We start from the raw sequence: 18,734 nt of genomic DNA on the forward strand, positions 1-18,734 counted from the left end.
GGACAGCTGGTTGCAAAGCAGAGTGATACCACCAGCGTGGATTCAGATCCTGTACTGACTGAGGTTACATGGAGTATTTTCCTTTTCAACGTCTCATAGCCTGAAATGTGGTGACCCTCCAAATAAACCATCACCAAACATCTCTTTCTCTAATGAGACAGCAAGACTATGGCAACTTTACCATTTACTGAGGCAATACTGCATTGTTGCGGAGTTAGAGTGATGCAGTGTTGCATTGTCATAGGGATCGTAATGGAGTAGTACTGCGTCGTCAAAGGGTCAGTACTGAGGAAGGGCTGCAAAATCAGAGGGACATTACCACTGTGCGATTACCACGGACTAATCACCTTATACACAGTAAATTGGAAGCTATTACTTGGGTCTGGGGATTTGCATTCCAGAAAAAGAAAGATAAAATATTAGCAATTTGCATAATATATACAAATTATTAAAGTGTCCTCACTGGGATTAGAACTCTGATTTTAGGATTGTTAGTGCGGAGTCCAGCAGTGGAATACAATTTTCTGTTTCACTTTTAATCTTGTAGAATATCTTTCAAGGTGGCCAAGTGACAATGAAAACTAATGCTTTTTGTGGACGCTATTGTGTAAAAAATCCCACGTCTTTGTTTGGCTTTGCAAGTTATCATCAACCATTTTCATTACGTACATACAGAGTGGTAAGTTTGAAACTTCTTCGAGATGAAACAAATAATTACTGAAGAGTGCTGTCACCTGATATTAGTTACACTTAAATTGGTTTTATTATATTGTTACTCTGAAGAGGGAGAAAGGCAGGCTTTTATAACTTGTGTTTACTTCTGTTACTATTCTATTGGTTTTTGTTCCATCCATGTTCTGGGTCTTGCATCTATTGTCACTCAATGGCACTTTTCCTCTAAAGGCTCATGGCAGGCCTATGAATAAAAAAAAATAAATAGGAGGAGGCGGCAATTCAGGCCCTTAAGGCTGCTCCTCCACTCAGTGTGAATGTGACTGAACTTCTAAATCAATTCTAGTTTGCAAGCTATCACTATTTGTCTTCATTACCGAGTCCACAAAAATCTATCAGTCTCAGTCTTTACATATGCACAATTATTGAGCATCCACATCTGAGGCATAGAATTGCAAGGATTCTCAACCCTCAGACTGATGATATTTCTTCTAATCTTAGTCCTAAATTGCCTATCCTGATGAGATGAAACTCCAAGTTCTGAAGAAGACAGCATCTCGGTATCCATTCATACCCTTTACCCCATACCCCAGTTACACCTTCTAAGGATTATGCATTTCAATGAGTTCAACTCTTATAAATTTTTATTAAACCCAAGAGAATATAATCGCATACATATACTCTGTTTCCTTGTTAGTTCAGTAATTGTAGGAACTGCCCAGGTTTTGGCAGTGAGCCATTTAGGCTTAGAACCTCCTCAGTGGCCCATTATCCAATGTGTGCTGCTAGAAACAGGCTGGCCTTTGGTGTTACCCTGGGCCAATATCTGCAAATACTTGCTTTGTGATAAAGTATTAAAAGGAAATGGAGTCAGAAAGGATGGCTCTTGCGACCTTCATTCAGGAGGGAAGAAAAGTGTGAAGTGGCAAGGAGAGCTTGGCTTTGCAAATTACCACTTGCAAAATTGCTCGGTAAATTAGCACATTGATTTTCACTCTTAAAAACCAACCAGTGTTGTAGATAGGATACTTTTCTGGCCTTGATTGTTTACGCTAGCTTACACCCTATCATTTACGGTTATTCAAATGAGGTTGAGAGGTTTCTTTGGCCATAACGTCACATCGGAAAAATTATCATATCAATGCTTTCATATTTTAAGTTCAGATTGTAACTAAGGAGGAAACATTAATTCTAGTCAGGTGATGGCACATTTAATTTCCTTTGCATGATTTTAATAACAGTTAATATGTCTTGAATGAATTCCACTCTTGTGATGAATTATTGTGCATTTATTCTACTCAATACATGGGCCACTATTACAGAATATGTACAACGATATCTTGCTATGTAGTTGTCACTTATTCTTGTTGTTATATGTTACTCTTGAATATGATATCCCAATAATAATCAAAGGATACTCATGTCACTTTAACCATGTGTTCAGCTTTGCTTTGCATATAAAGGTCATTTGAGAAATAATTTTCGTCTATCGTTTACTTACCAAGTTGATGATGAAAGAAAAGCAAAGAATCTTTGGTTTCCATACAGATTTGTTCAAGATAATCAGTAAGCACTGATGCTTTTAATATTATTTAATTTGAATTTTGAGTTATTGTATGGATACAGTACTAAAAGAGTCCACTCTTGTTTTACACAATTTCCCAATGACTATGCAAATGTTTTCTCATCAGACCAGTTCTCTTTAAAGGCCATGAGTGAATCCACTTCCATCAGACTGCCAGGCAGTGCGCTCAAGTCCATAATCACTTAGTGATTGAGAGTCTGTAACTTCAAATCATTGATGCCTCTTCTGCTTATCAACTTAAATCTGTGATTCTTTTTCCTTTAACCATTGGGTATAGCATTATCCAGACTCTGACCAGACTCCTCACTCTAAGAAACCAACCAGTGTTGGAGGTAGGACACTTTTCTTGGCCTTGCTTGTTTACACTAACTTACACCCTATCATTTGTGGTTATTCAAATAAGCTTTAGAGGTTTCTTAGCCAATCTCTAATTGGCCTTCTTTTCTCAAAGGAAAACATCCCCAGCATCTCCAAACCATCCACATATCTGAAGCTCCCCATCCCTTGAATTATCCTGATCAATTCTACATTATACTCTGACCACCTATTTCTTCATCTACCAAATTTACATGTAACATAAATGTGGGAATTTGAGTTGGGAGAGGGCATGAAGTGAGGGAGTATTTTGGAGGATGTGGAGGTGTGAATGAGATGGTGGTTGGCTCCATGATGAGTTAGGGCATTTAGTTTTAAAGTTATTAAGGAGTGAGAACTGATGTTAATTCCTCTAATGTTTCTTAGGTACGTATTCAGGTGAATGAGTCAGAATCCTCCAACCATTCTGAAGCAATCTCTAAATCAGAAATAAGGATTTAAGCTGAGTGTTCCAGACATGGCAAATACCCATTAGAGATGTTCACTTCCTGGGCAATCCCATGGAATCATCTGTATCAGGACTTCCACATGGTCCCAATGCACAACTCTAGTCTACACTAGTAATAACAATCTTCTCATTGGAAGATCTTGACCATGTGTTTGTACGTTCAAGGTCCACGCCAGAGACTTGAGCCCATAACCCAGTCTGAAACTTCCCATGCAATACTAGGAGCAGTGCTACACTGACAGAAGTGTTGTCTTAATGTGATGTGAAACTGACCCTTGCGTGTTTTCTTAGCTAGACATTAAAACTTCTCATATCACCAATCAAAGTAAATCAGGAGAATTCTTCCTGGTGTCCTGACCAATATTTATTCCTTCATTAAATTAGACTGTTTGGTTACTTATTTCTTTGCTGTCTGGAGGAGTTTGTTGTGCACAAATTTGCTGCTACTTTTCCTTCATTACAACATGCAACAAAAATACTTCACTACCTGTAAGTACTCTGAAACATTTTAAGGTTGTAAAAAAAAGTATATAACTACATTGTTGATCAACTTTACGAGTGAAGCTTGATCCTAAATAAACCTATGCTGCTCCAGAAGAAGAGAGTTTCTGTCATTAATCATCTGAGAAAATTTATTGTTTGAGCTACTATTGAGTGGACTACTTTTAGGATATGGTTAGAGAAAGGGTGAGGGAAAAATCAATCGGCAATTGGAATTTGAAACCCATGAAACATGCCTGTTTGCACATTTATTTGTTGCGTTCCTTTGTATAAACTATATTGCAAAGTTTGGGAATGAATGTAATTCCATTCATAATAAAGCTTAAATTAGAACTACAAGATTTTTAGTACCTGATATAAGGGCATTAGTAGAACCACAGAGTGAATTATAGTGTTCAATTGTTTTCTGATTGATTGTGTGAGTCTGTTTATTATTGATATTCACTGTGTTTGATTGGTTAAGCCTGTATATAGCCCGCCAAAGCCCATCAAGCTAGAGCTGAAGTACGAAGAACACATTATAGAGGATTCTGAATAGAACCTGTCAGACATATGGAAGCTGGTATCATATCTACACAATTCTGAAAAATGAAGCATATACTCATATCAAGATTCCGTCTGATTCTGTGCAGCTGACTGACAGAAAGTTTGCATATTTGTGCTTCAGAGTAGGTTTTCAACATTTTGCCAGCAAGTAATCAGGAAGGCTAATGGGATTCTAGTTTTTATTACGAGAGGAATTGGACATAAAATTAAGGAGGTTATGCTTCAGCTATGCAGTGCTTTAGTGAAACCATATCTTGAAGGTAGTGTGCAGTCGTGGTCTCCTTACTGAAGGAAGAATAGGCAGTTTTATGGAGTATGACTAGATTGATACCCAGAATAAGTAGATTGTCTAATGAGGAAAAATTGGACAGACTGAGTTTGTGTTTAGAAGAGCCAGGATGATTTGATTGAAGTGTATAAAATCCTAAATGGTCTTGACAAGGTGGATGTGGAAAAGACATTTCCTTTTGTTGGTGAGTCCAGAACTAGAGGTACCTGTTTTAGAAGGAGGGATTGCATTCATAGGACAGAGATGAGGGCAATTTTCCTTTCTCTGATTGTTGTGCAACTTTGGAACTCCTTGCCTCAGAAGGCAGTGGAAGCAAGGTCATTGAATATTTTTAAAGTGAAGTAAAGGAGATTCTTGTAAGGGAAAAGAGTGATAAATTATCGAGGATGGATGGAATTAGGAATACAAACAGACCAACCATGATGTTACTGAATAACACAACAGGTTTTGAGGGCCAAATGGTCTGATTTTACTTCTACGTAAAATTGGTAGAACCTTTTTATGAATGTGGCTTTTTAATTTAGTAAGGAACTAAATGAAGGATATTGTTAAAGCTTGATATGCTGTGCTGTATAAAACCTTAACTAAGTGTCTCTTGACTCCAGATGGACCTACACCTGCATCAATTTATATGAACTTGTGATATCCAGATTTCCCAGAGGAACAAGGTTTTTGTTGAAGGCGATATATCTGCGGACAGCAAGAGAGCAAGATTTCTTTGTTGATACTGTGTATATTGGACAGAAGCCTACAGTGCAGAATCAAGATGGTATTTTTATTTTGTATTTCAAACCTGAGCGAGGTACTGATCAGAATTTGGTTACTGTGGTAGTGATAAAATGGTATTGTGGTACAGAATTCATGTAGATTCCAGTCGGTTTTGTGTAGCATAGCAGTACCTAAATCAACACCAAACTGTAAGGAACAGAAACAATCACAATGTAAGAAAAAAGAAGATTAAATTTTCAGAGACCTCTTTGTTGTGAATAGCTCTGCAGAAAGAACATGGACCCTGAACTTGTACAATTTACTATTTTGTATCTGATGCTCTCTTTGCCTTTCATATTGGGTGGAGAAATTGTGCACTATTCTCAGCTAAGTATCTAGGAAAATGGATTTGAAGTAACTAAACAAGATTGAGGAACTGATCAATCACGGTCGAAATGACAGAACAGATATGAGGGGTCAAATGGACTTGGCTTGTTACTTTGTTCCCACAATTGCAAAGGCATGGATTATGATTTTTTTTTAATACCAGTGATTTTCTTTTTGTTCATGGGATAGAACATCATTGGCTAAGCCAGCATTGATTGTTCATCCCGAATTGCCCAGAGAGGATTTAAGAGTCGCCTATAATTGCTGTGCATTTGAAGTCACATGTAGGCCACATCAGCTAAGGACAGCAAATTTTCTTCCCTAAATGACATTATTGAGCCAGATAGATTTTTACAATAATCAAAAATGGTCAGCTCTTCATTCCAGATTTTTAATGAATTCACATTTCACCATGTGGTTGAACCCAGATTCAAACCTGTGCATTCCAAAAACAAAAGTCCGGGCTTCTGGACAACGAATCCAGTGACATTGCCACTTGTCGCTATCTACCATCTGAGCCTGTGGTAAATGGAACTGGCACAGAATTCTTAAAAGATTATGATACAATAAGAAGTTGGAGAAAATGTACGTCATTCAACACGTTGAGTGTGCTCCACATTTGAACGAATGGTTCATTTGATAATCCTCACATCCACCTTCCTGTCGTTTTGCTGTAACCCTTGATTCCCTTTCTTCCTGTTAGGTACTTTAAGAGTTTTTTAAAACAAAAATCAAAAATGAAATTGCTGGAAAAGCTCAGCGGGTCTGGCAGCATCTGTGGAGAAAAATCAGAGCTCATGTTTCAGGTCTAGTGACCCTTCCTGAGAACTCAGTTTTCTTAGCCATTTTTAGTGTGATCTCTAATTTAAAGCATTTCATATTTGAAGTGAATTTCAGAGGATATATGGAAGTTGCATAAAATATAAATTGTTTGTAACTTTTTTCTTTCAGTTTATGTGAATGACTTCTTTCATTTACAGATGTACCAATAGTAGCTTACCCTCCATTGTTTGACAAAGGAATTCTTATTGAGGAGTTCATAATTACTGAAGGAGGAACTAAAAAAGATGGTGTGAACAGTCAGTATGAAGTAACTATGGTTATCATCAACTGTGGCTGCAACATTCCGTTGCTAGAGATTGCCTTTGCTCAGGTCAGTATAATGTGGTATTTGGGTAGCATTTGAAAGTTGACTCAGTCTGTGTTGATTAAGAGAATATTTTATCAATACATATTATTTTCAGAAAGTGATTAACTGAGTTGGCTGGGTGGTTGGTTTGCGATGCAGGGTAACTCCAACAATGTGGGTTCAATTCCTGCACTGGCTGAGGTCAGCATGGGGTCTTTTATTTTTAATTGCACCTTTCAACTTAGGTATAGTTACCCTCAGATTAAACCGTCACCTCTCCAAACTCACTCTCACACATTCTCTGTTGACTTTACTATCGTAGATATTGTCTCTCCAGTCTATGTTTGTCTATGCTTTGAGCAACATCTAGCATACACTGCCAAACTGTGTAATACTTCCTGTAATTCTTAATATTTCTCATTCAAATCTTTCCCATTCTATTTGATAACTGCTATGTATTTCTATTCTTGTACTGTTAAACTCTTCCTTGAGTCTATCCCTTTCTTATTAAAAATAGATTTGTAAATTTCCTATTTCCAATAAAACTAATAATATTGAATGACTAGTTCTCAACTTAACTCTTTGGCTACATCCAAATTCCCCATGGTCATTGACTCTTAAATTCCCTCAATCCACATTCCTCTCACTTCTCAACTCCGCATCTTTCTCTTACTCTGCTTTTCTCCAAAGACTAATGATCCAGAATAAACAACCTTGCCCTCCACCCAATCGTCTTAATTTCTTAAATTTAGAAATGTACCTTGAGACCTCCACAAAGCTCTCTCCAATCATTCTTTATCCATCCTGTATGGAGAGAGAAACTGACTACAATACTCCAGAGACACTTCTAGTAGGGATAGATACAACTAATATTTACTCATAAACCCACAGAAACTAAAGTGCATTATAACAGCATACTTCTGCGTACTGAAAATTCAGTGCTAAATTTAAGAGATTAAGAGGATTGGGTCATCGGGAAAGGTTGTTTATTCTGGAATATTAGTCTTTGGAGAAGAGCAGAGTAAGAGAAAGGTGTGGAGTTGAGAAGTGAGAGGAATGTGGATTGAGAGAATTTGAGAGTTGACAAGGATGGGGAATTTGGATCTAGTTTCTGTGGGCGTTCTTGCTGATATTTCATTGAGTTGACAGTGGGAAATCGAAAAAGGTCAACTAGAAATGCAAATAAAAAATCTTGTTTGTGATGGATGTTCTTTTAGGCTTTGCCTAATGGTACAAAGGATGGGATGGTTTACAGAGGGAGCACTTGGCCTCAGGGGGCCGTTCTAAGAGTTTGGAGAACACAAGCAGCATCTCCTCCAATCTCTGGTACCTTGGATATTGAGTACTTTGGGAAAACCATGAAAGGTAAGTAGTGAATGCTGAAACTGTGAGGGAATTTTTCTTTTGGAAACCTCCTTATAACCATTTGCTTGCTGGAAATTCTTTCATTCAAAGAAATCTCACAAGGTTCTGCTCTGTGATGATTCTCAAACTACAGGAATTTTCTAGATTTTTCCAATTAATTCAGGAAAATCAGGGCACGATGATCTATGTGGTAAATTCACTGGTCATGGTTGGGGAATGTATCCTCTAAATAGATGGCCTGCTATATTTGTGTCCAGGGGCTGTGTAGGACATCTTTTAATTCTTGTGCTTAGAATTAAAGTGTCAGTGGATCCAGATAACGTGAATAAGCTCTTGATTTAGAGCAGCTAGCAGGATTCAAACATTTCTGTTGGCTTTCTGCAGCTCAATTTAATGAAACTTTCACATCTGAGTTTTCTTCCCATTGACTGTCCTCCACATATCTACGTCAGCCACAGCCTAGCGGGAAGTACTCTTGCCTCCAAGAAGGTTATGAGTTCAAATCCCACTCCAAGTTTTAAGTACTTTATCCAAACACATTGCAGTTAGCTCTTGCATACTAGCCTGAAAGACAATTCCCCTTCATATCACTCAAAGTACCAGTTTTCACTATTGTGCCACATAGTCACTGAGCCCTATTCTTGGCAATTCTTTCCCATTTCTTCCCCTGAGATCTCCTGCCTTCAATGGAAAGATTACAGCACCACCCTGCCTGCATCTGGACCTCCATCTGAAGCACCATCCTCCAACTGGAACTCCAGCAAGAGTCTGGGGAATGTTTCTGAGGTGGAAAAGTGCTACACCAAGTGCCAAAATTCTTTCGTTACAAGATTGTTCTCCCTCAAGCATAGCAAGTTAACGGGGAGATTCATAGAATTGTCCAAAGTCATAAGGGATTTTGAGAGAGTACAGAAGGGAAAATTATTTCTAATGCAGGGAGAATGTGTAAATAAAGGAACAGATATTTTTATAAATGAATCAAAAGGCTGGATGAAGAAAGTTTTTATGCAGTGTGTGATTCATTGGAATACAATAGATCAAAAAATAAGTGAAAGTTCCATGACAATAAATTCAATAGTAATTTTCAAAAGGGAATTGAATAAATACTTAAAGGGGAAAAAGTTTGAAAAGTTGTATGTGGGAGAGTAGAATGAATAGGAATAATTAGTTCTTTCAAGAAAATCTCTCATAGAATGGCCCTCTTGTGGACAGTATTACACAATTGCACTATCATCAAAGCTCATCAGTATTTGACCCTTTCTGTAATTTTTCAAATGTTTTATTTTTGAAGATTTGCCAGTTAATGCTACAGCCTCGGAAATGCAATATGCCTTACAAACAATCTCTGAGATTGGGACAGTTTCTGTAACGAAATCAGGCAACTGTTCTGCCACTGAGTGGACAGTGAAATGGCTCAGCAAGCCGGGCAATCAGCCCAGGTTAAAGGTGAGACCCAGACTCTTAGCATAATGGAATAATCCCTTAGATTTAAACCCCAACACATTTCAACTTGGCTATTCAACTTGTTGGCTTGACTAGACGCAACCAAAGAAGCAAATGCTGGAATAAAGTATTCTGCTCCCTCTGCCAAGCATTTTGCTGCATTTCAACAGTTGGAGTTTCATTCTGTCTCTCTTCAATCCTATATCTGTTAGTGGTTTAAATTGCTTGAGCGCCACCTTCCAAACCCATGACCTTGACCAACTAGAAGGTCAAGGGAAGTTCTTCGAGTTACCATTACCAGTAAGTTCCCCTCCAAGGCACACTCAGTCCTGTGTTGGAACAATAATCACCTTCAGTGTCACTGGGTCAAATTCCTGGACCTCCCTTCCTAACAGCATTGTCTGTATACCCCAAAAATTGTAGTGGTTCCAGAAGGCAGTTCACCGCCATTCTATTTCAATTATGTACGAGCATTAATTGCTGACCTAACCAGTGGTGCCCTCATCCTGACAATGACTTATTTAAATAACAGCTGTACATAATACATGTTTGAGGGATATATAGGGAGTAAAATTAAGCATGGGGTAAATATAAGCTTGATGCTGCAAAATATCACAAAGTAAAATATGTTTTGATTTCATGTTGAACAGATTAATGATCTGAATGTCTTTGGAGTCAATGCAACAGTAAAGGTTTATAATAAGCAGCAAGGAGGGCTATTCAGTGAACATCTGATCGGCGATCTGTTTCGGACACCACACACACAGCCTCAGGTACGTACATGCAGTTCTGCCTTAAACATGTCTGTGAGTTACATGTACAGAAGAAGGAGGAGGCACTCAGCTCCTCAGGATTGCTACAACGTGGCTGTCTGCTCTTCAGTTCAGTTTACCCACCTTAGCTCGATTACCCTTCTACAAAAATCTCTCAACCTCATTCTTGAAAAGCTCTGGTTGAGCCCTAGCCATCCACAGATTTTTTGGGCAAGAGCGTTCTTAGATTTCCATTACTCTTTATGTGAGAATGTGTTTCTTCACATGAGTGAGCCAATTCCAATATTAGGGTTCCACACCAATCACTTACACCTCCCCCAAACCCCCACCCCTCCCTCCACCCCTTGTTTTGGACTCCTACCATTCAGCATTTTATAAACTAAGATTACATGTACACACATCTGTACATACCTACCAACACAGTACAGATTTGCACAAACCTGTGCATACCTCTACATATCTGTATATTCCTATACACACTTTAACCCACCAACACGTGAACCTGCATATACCTAGATAACTCGGAAATTCTTGCACAGATCTTACACATTTAAAAGTACCCATACACACCTGGAAATATGTCGGCAGACATGTACAGAACCGTGCACACTTTCACAAGTTTACGCACACCCATGTACATGTACACACATGTAGACTCACCTGCACACACACCTAGATATATCTACATATAATTAGATGCACTTGGACTCTCCTAGACACACCTGAATGCACACACTCTTGCACACACCTGTATACACTTAGGTGAACACCTAGACACGCCAATATACTTCTGCACACACTTGACTACACGTAGGTACACCTAAACACACCCACTTGAATCTAGACACGTGTGTACATCTGCATACTGCTGCATACATCTAGACATGCTTATACACACCTGCATACAACTGGACACATCTACATACAACTAGACACACCTACATACAACCAGACACACCTGTATACAACTAGACACACATACAACTAGACACACCTACATACAACCAGACACACCTATATACAACCAGACACACCTGTATACGACTAGACACACCTACATACAACCAGACACACCTGTATACAACTAGACACACCTACATCCAACCAGACACACCTGTATACAACCAGAAACACCTACATCCAACCAGACACCCCTGTATACCACTAGACACACCTACATACAACTAGACACACCTATATACAACCAGACACACCTGTATATGACTAGACACACCTGTATACAACTAGACACACCTACATACAACCAGACACACCTGTATACCACCAGACACACCTATATACAACCAGACACACCTGTATACAACTAGATACACCTATATGCAACCAGATACACCTGTATACAACTAGACACACCTACATACAACCAGACACACCTATATACAACCGGACACACCAGTATACGACTAGACACACCTACATACAACCAGACACACCTGTATACAACTAGACACACCTATATACAACCAGACACACCTATATACAACCAGACACACCTGTATACAACTAGACACACCTACATACAACCAGACACACCTGTATACAACTAGACACACCTACATACAACCAGACACACCTATATACAACCAGACACACCTGTATACGACTAGACACACCTACATACAACAAGACACACCTGTATACAACCAGACACACCTGAATACAACTAGACACACATACAACTAGACACATCTACATACAACTAGACACACCTACATACAACCAGACACACCTGTATACAACTAGACACACATACAACTAGACACATCTACATACAACCAGACACACCTGCATATGACTAGACACACCTACATACAACCAGACACACCTGTATACAACTAGACACACCTACATACAACCAGACACACCTGTATACAACCAGACACACCTGTATACCACCAGACACGCCTACATACAACCAGATACACCTGTATACAACTAGACACACCTACATACAACCAGACACACCTATATACAACCAGACACACCTGTATACGACTAGACACACCTACATCCAACCAGACACACCTGTATACAACCAGACACACCTACATCCAACCAGACACACCTGTATACCACTAGACACACCTACATACAACCAGACACACCTGTATACAACCAGACACACCTGTATACAACTAGACACACATACAACTAGACACATCTACATACAACTAGACACACCTACATACAACCAGACACACCTGCATATGACTAGACACACCTACATACAACTAGACACACCTGTATACAACTAGACACACCTACATACAACCAGACACACCTGTATACAACCAGACACACCTGTATACCACCAGACACACCTATATACAACCAGACACACCTACATACAACCAGATACACATGTATACAACTAGACACACCTATATACAACCAGACACACCTACATACAACCAGATACACCTGTATACAACTAGACACATCTACATACAACTAGACACACTTGAATACAATTAGACATTCCTATATACATCTGTGCATACCTAAAGACACCTGCATGCACCTAGACACTCTGCGCACGCATGAATACATCTGGACACATCTGCATTCACCTTGTCACCTGTATAAATCTGCACACATTTCTCAAAGCACCTCAACACACCTGCATGCATCTGGTCACACTTGTATACATCTCATACACGTTGACCAACTTAGAAACATACTGCGTACATTTGCTCACACCTAGACACATCTACAAATAATTACTGTATGCACCTGCACATAAACTGCCTGCACCATTGACACTTCAACACAACTACGTGCTGCTAAACACACTGCACACACATGCATACATCTAGACACATGTGTATATATATATAGGCACATACTTACATACACCTGCACATATCCATACACACCTAGATAAACTTATATACAACTGCATACACTTAGTTTCACCTGTATGCATCTGCACATACCTGCATACACCTAGACACATGTGGACATATCTGTATACACCTGGATACATTTACACACACTTATGAACACTTAATATTTTACTGACAGACCACAAGCAGTCTGATTTCTTTAAACTGCTGAGAATGACAAGGCTAAATAATTACTCAAGAAATATGGGTTACACGACATAGCAAAAGGTCACCTTTTGGTCACCTAGGCACCAAAAACTCTCAACCCAAAGTTGCAAACCAGGAGGTAATGATGTGATTGGATAATTATTTTTGCTTGAGCAGGAGACCAGCTGTACAGTCACGCTTAAGATCACTCAACCACAGCTGGGACCAGGATAACTTCTTTCAGTTCTACTGGGTGTTTTTTCTAATAAACAGTTTAGCAGTTGGAGCTTGACACAAGAGGTATAATTAAATCTGCAAGGAGCATGCTCCCTGAAAACTAAGCAAATCTGTAGCAACAGAAGCTCTTCTCTTCCTCACAGGTGGAGGTTTTCATCAATGGTATTCCCAGTAATTGTTCCGGGAATTGTGGATATAAATGGAATGCTGAGAAAACCCCTGTCATTTCACGCATTACCCCAACAACAGGTAAATGTGAGAAATTCAGGTAGGCTTCTAAACCATGTCATCCATTTAAATCTAATGAACTTGTGAAAGTGCCTGAAATCACTCACAGCCGACTTTTAAGACAGTGTTTGAAATAATTAGACTGATCATTATCACTAACATCATTCGAGGAAAATTGGATGAGGCCAGTCAGCCCTTGAGCCTGTTCCATCATTCAGTGAGAATCTAGCTCATGTTCATCCTAGCACTAATTACCTTCCTTAATCCTCTTACCACCAAAATTCTATTAATCTCAGTTTTGACATTTTCTCCTCCAAGCCTCCACAGCTTTACTGGGGAGTGAGTTCCAGATTTCCACTATTCTTTGTGCAAAGGAACAATTCCTGAGATCACCCTTGATCAGCCTGGCTCCAATTTTAATTTTCTGCACCAGTTAATTTGGGTCTTCGCACATCTGAGAAAATAGATTCTCTTTATCCATTTCCTCACTCATCTCAACACCCTCAATTAAACCATAATTTATTCTTCCAAACTTGCCAGAATACAAGCCTAGTCAATGTAACCCATCATTTAACCATTTTAGCCACACTGTCATTCTGGTGAACCTTTGCTGTACCACTCCAAGTTCACTACATTCTTCTTGAGGTACAGGGCCCACAAGTGAGCATTGTCATTGTAGGTTGGTCTAAACATAGAAAATAAGAGCAGGAGTAGGCCATTCAGCCCTCTAAACCTGCTGCACCTTAAATGTACCCATGGTGATCCTCCAACTCAGTACCATGTTCCTGCTTTCTCCCCATGCCTTTTGATCACTTTATCCCTAAGAACTAACTAAAACACTCAATGTTTTGGCTCCAAATATTTTCTGTGGTAGACAGTTCCACAGATTCACCAGTCTCTGGTTGGATCATTTACTCAGTGCTACATGGTCTTCCCTGTATTCTTCGATCATGACTTCTGGTTCTAAACTCCTTGATCAACACCTTTTCCTGTATTTACCTGTCTAATTCTATAACATCTCCCATCATTTTCCTAAATTCCTGTGAATACATTTCTAACCGATCCAGCCTTCCTTCATGCATCAATCTTTCCTTCCAATGAATCAGTCTGATAAAACTTTGTTGCACTTCCTCTACGTGTCCAACCACGTTCTTCCTCAGACCAAACCTGCACACAATAATCCAGATATGACCTTATAAGGCCCTGCATAGTTGCAGCAAGATATCCCTGTTCCTGTACATGAATCCTCTTACTATGAAGGCCAACATACCATTTGTCCTCTACACTGCTTGGTGTACCTGCATCCTTACTTTCAGTGACTGATGTACAAGAATTCCCTTATACAAATGAAGCGTAACTGATGCCTTTTGTATTTCAGTCTTCTCAAGATTAAAGTTAACAATCTATTTGCCTTTTTTTCATTCTGTTTACTATGTTTTCTCTCTCTCAAAATAATCTATAATGTTAAAAGTTGCTGAGGATATCCTCTAACCAGTGACCTCTGTTTGCAGTACAGGGGTGAAACAGATTACAAGGTGCTGAATGTGGTTGACTGGCCTGAGTGAATGTCCAGACCATTGCTTCAAGGGGATCCTCTCCCAATCATCTCACTTTTCAGTTTGTGAGGCCATCAGGCAGTCGGTTTACTCTGTCCTCAGGCAAATCTCTTCCTGGATCCATGCCTAATGGAGACCATAGCAGAGAATAGTTGCTGAATTCTCATTTAAACTGTCATTTTGTTTTATCAGGATCCAGGTCCAGTGGGACTGTTCTGACCATAACAGGCTTCAGATTCGCCAACAGTTCGACGACTGATACCACTTGGGTTTCGATTGGAGGTACCCATTGTCCAATCACAGGATTAACCGGTGAGAAAACATTCAAAGCAAATGAAGTTCAGTCAATGCTGAATAGTGTGATGTGAGGGAGTAATTGTGTTGACTTACCCCAGTTCTCAAGAAGTCGTACCATACTCAAAGTGTTTAACTCTGTTTCTTTTTCCACAGATGCTGCCAGACATGTTGATTTTCTCCAGCACTTTCTGTTTTTGTTTCAGATTTCCAGCATTGTCAGTATTTTATTGGGAGAGAGTATTTACATGGACATAGCTGTGGGATCACCTATCCCATGATGCAAGTGATGGAATCTCTGAGATCCTTTGGCACTGAGAATATCTGTGTGACACATGCTCTCCTTCGCAGTATAAACCCCAGCAAAGTGACTACACATAGAAGGAAATGCCGTAATGTTTTCACAGCATTACATTTTGCAGCACAACATATCTTTCCAAGTTACATTTTGCTGCAAAAATCTAAAATTAATCCTAATGTTCTGTAGATACCAATTCTCATGATTTGTTTCATATATTTATCCACGTTTCAGTACAAGAAGCAAATGGTTTCTGCCTCAATCACTCTGTGGTAAAATATCCCCATGTTCCCAAGGACCCTGTGCCTAACTCCTCTTCTCATTTCTTAATGATGTTTAGGAATTGATAAGCCATTGCTATGAACTCACCACCAGGAAGAGGGAATTATCATTCCCTGATTCACTTTCAAATCCTTAAAATGTTGCAAAACCTGGATTAAATGTTGTCTTTGTTTTCTCTGAGTTTGAGTTGTGGTAATAGTTATAAGAGAAAGTCTGTTGGAACAGCAGACACTCTTGAGTGAGAATGCAGATCTCGAAGCAGCTCAACACTCATTGAGAACACTGCATGAGTTTGGCAGGGCCTCTCCTAAATGTTCCAGGCTGCTAGGGAGATGCATGATGCAATGCTGTGTTTGGGGTTATCTATTGTACAGTGATTTTTAACTAAAGGTGATAAATGATCTGGTTTTTGTATATTATATAACACACAACACCAACTTACATTTATATAACATCTTTTAGGTAGAAAATTAATTCACATGAGTGTAATCAGATAAAATATGACACTCAGCTCTGTACGTACAAATTCAAACAGGTGGCCAAAGGTTTGGCCAAAAAGTTTTAAGAAGCATCTTAAGAAAGGTGAAAGGAGGAGACAGGGAATTCCAGAGCTTAGGACCCCAGAAACTAAAGACACTGCCATCAAAGGCGAAGCAAAGAATATTAGGGATACATAAGAAGGTAGAATTGGGGCAGAGGTCTGAGATCCGAGAGGGGTTGAAGAAGTTACATAGATATCTACCTCATCATGCAAATACAAAGATGTGGATCTCTTATATTACACATCAAGAGCATGTTATTTGGAGGGAAAATGCTTTTTCTTCATGTTTGGATTTGATCATTTACATTCTTTGTTATTTTGTCTTCAGATACCGAAATAACCTGTATGATTGGAGTTGCCAGTAATACATCATCTCCTCTCATTGTTTACATCGCTGGGCTTGGCTTTGCAAACTATTCCAGCAACCAGGCATACACATTTACGTTTCAGTTTGAGGCAACAAGCATATATCCATCCATAGGCAGCACTGAAGGTACTGACTGTTGATAAGTGAGCAGATATATAAGTCACTAGTAAACATTAAGGCGTTTTCTTTCAGTTGACCAAAACTTAAATCATCCATGTTTAAAATGGGAATTTGTGTCTGAGTAATGATCATTTGTGTTAAAGTCTTTCACCGTTTAGATATCTTATGCATTGTACTTATTTTGGATAAAAAGAAATGTGTCCATTCATGGTGAATATAATCAAGCACCCTCTGCCATTCATAATAATGATGGATAGTATTTGGGGTAAAAAAGCATTTTTAACATATTTTTACCTCTGTAACATTATGGACAATATAATTTTGGATGAATTATGACCATATACATTGTTCGAAACTCTGGGCACTGAAAGCAACAAGGTTAGAGTCCTGGGTGATCGAGCAAACACTCAGGAAAAATTAGATGAAACAATTGTTGTGGTAAGAGTTGATCAAGCGTAAGATTAAGTGTTCCTCAGCAAATTTTTAAAAATGTTGTGGTTAATCATTTTTCATACAAAAATGGAGTTGCAGGAAGACAGGGTAGTGAAGACAGGGTAGTGCCTTTATTGGTCAGTGCATTGAGTGTAAGAGTTGGGAGCTCATGTTGCGCCTGTACAGTTCATTGGTTGGGCCACTTTTTGGAATACTGTGTTCAGTTTTGGTCTCCCAGCTAAGATGATGGTAAACGTGAAGGGGTTCAGAAAAAAATTTACATGGATGTTGCCAGGATTCAGGGTTTAAACTATCAACTTGGGCTATTTTCCCTGGAGCATTGGAGGCTGAGGAGTGACCTCATAGAAGCTTATAAAATCTTGAGGGGCATGGATAAGGTGAATAGTCAAGGTCTTTTCCCCAAGGGAGGTGAGTCCAAAACCAGTGGACATAGGTTTAAGATGAGAGGGGAAAGATTTTAAAGGGCAACCTTTTCATGCAGAGAATAGTGCATGTATGGAATAAACTGCCAGAGGAAGTCTTGGAGTCTGGTACAATTACAACATTTAAAAAGCATCTGGATGGGTGTATGAATAGGAAGGATTTAGAGGGACATGGGCCAAGTGCTGGCAAATGGGAATAGATTAGTTTCCAATATCTGGTCAGCATGGATGAGTTGGACCAAAGTGTCTGTTTCCATGCTGTACATGACTATGACTCTATAACAGGCTGCAAGCTGTTACTGTTATTTCTTTTGACTTTCTGTTGAATTAATAGATGATATAAGACTTTAAAATACTTTTAGCCAGATGGTTTGCATGTAGGAAATTGACATTCTCAGACCTGAATTGGTTTTTAATTTTACTGATCCTGCCCTTTTGACAGCATACACAGAGTAAATAAATTTCAAAGAGGACCCCCTCCCACCAGACAAAATATAAATGTTTTAGAGTTTGTTTCCTCTGCACTTGCAAAGTTGCTGTTAAGGAGCTTTGTTTCACTTCCGTGTTATGAGTCTTGGTCATGGAGTCATACAGCATGGAAACAGATCCTGTGGTAACCAGTCCATGCTAACCATAATCTTAAATTAATGTAGTCCCACCTA

General features: G+C 39.1%; 1 protein-coding gene across 1 annotated transcript in view; it reads left to right on the plus strand.

Moving 5' to 3' along the window:
• Positions 1-18,734, plus strand: part of LOC140476804 (fibrocystin-L-like) — a 233,128-nt gene that overhangs the window by 55,379 nt on the left and 159,015 nt on the right. The window contains exons 20-29 of the mRNA XM_072569598.1: positions 548-679; positions 2,117-2,238; positions 5,022-5,185; positions 6,492-6,664; positions 7,858-8,005; positions 9,297-9,451; positions 10,099-10,221; positions 13,655-13,760; positions 15,488-15,607; positions 17,039-17,203. Of these exons, the coding sequence (XP_072425699.1) occupies positions 548-679; positions 2,117-2,238; positions 5,022-5,185; positions 6,492-6,664; positions 7,858-8,005; positions 9,297-9,451; positions 10,099-10,221; positions 13,655-13,760; positions 15,488-15,607; positions 17,039-17,203 (1,408 nt within the window). The remainder of the gene's footprint in view (positions 1-547; positions 680-2,116; positions 2,239-5,021; positions 5,186-6,491; positions 6,665-7,857; positions 8,006-9,296; positions 9,452-10,098; positions 10,222-13,654; positions 13,761-15,487; positions 15,608-17,038; positions 17,204-18,734) is intronic.

Source organism: Chiloscyllium punctatum, chromosome 5 (assembly GCF_047496795.1).
Source record: "Chiloscyllium punctatum isolate Juve2018m chromosome 5, sChiPun1.3, whole genome shotgun sequence".
Taxonomy (NCBI): Eukaryota; Metazoa; Chordata; class Chondrichthyes; order Orectolobiformes; family Hemiscylliidae; genus Chiloscyllium; species Chiloscyllium punctatum.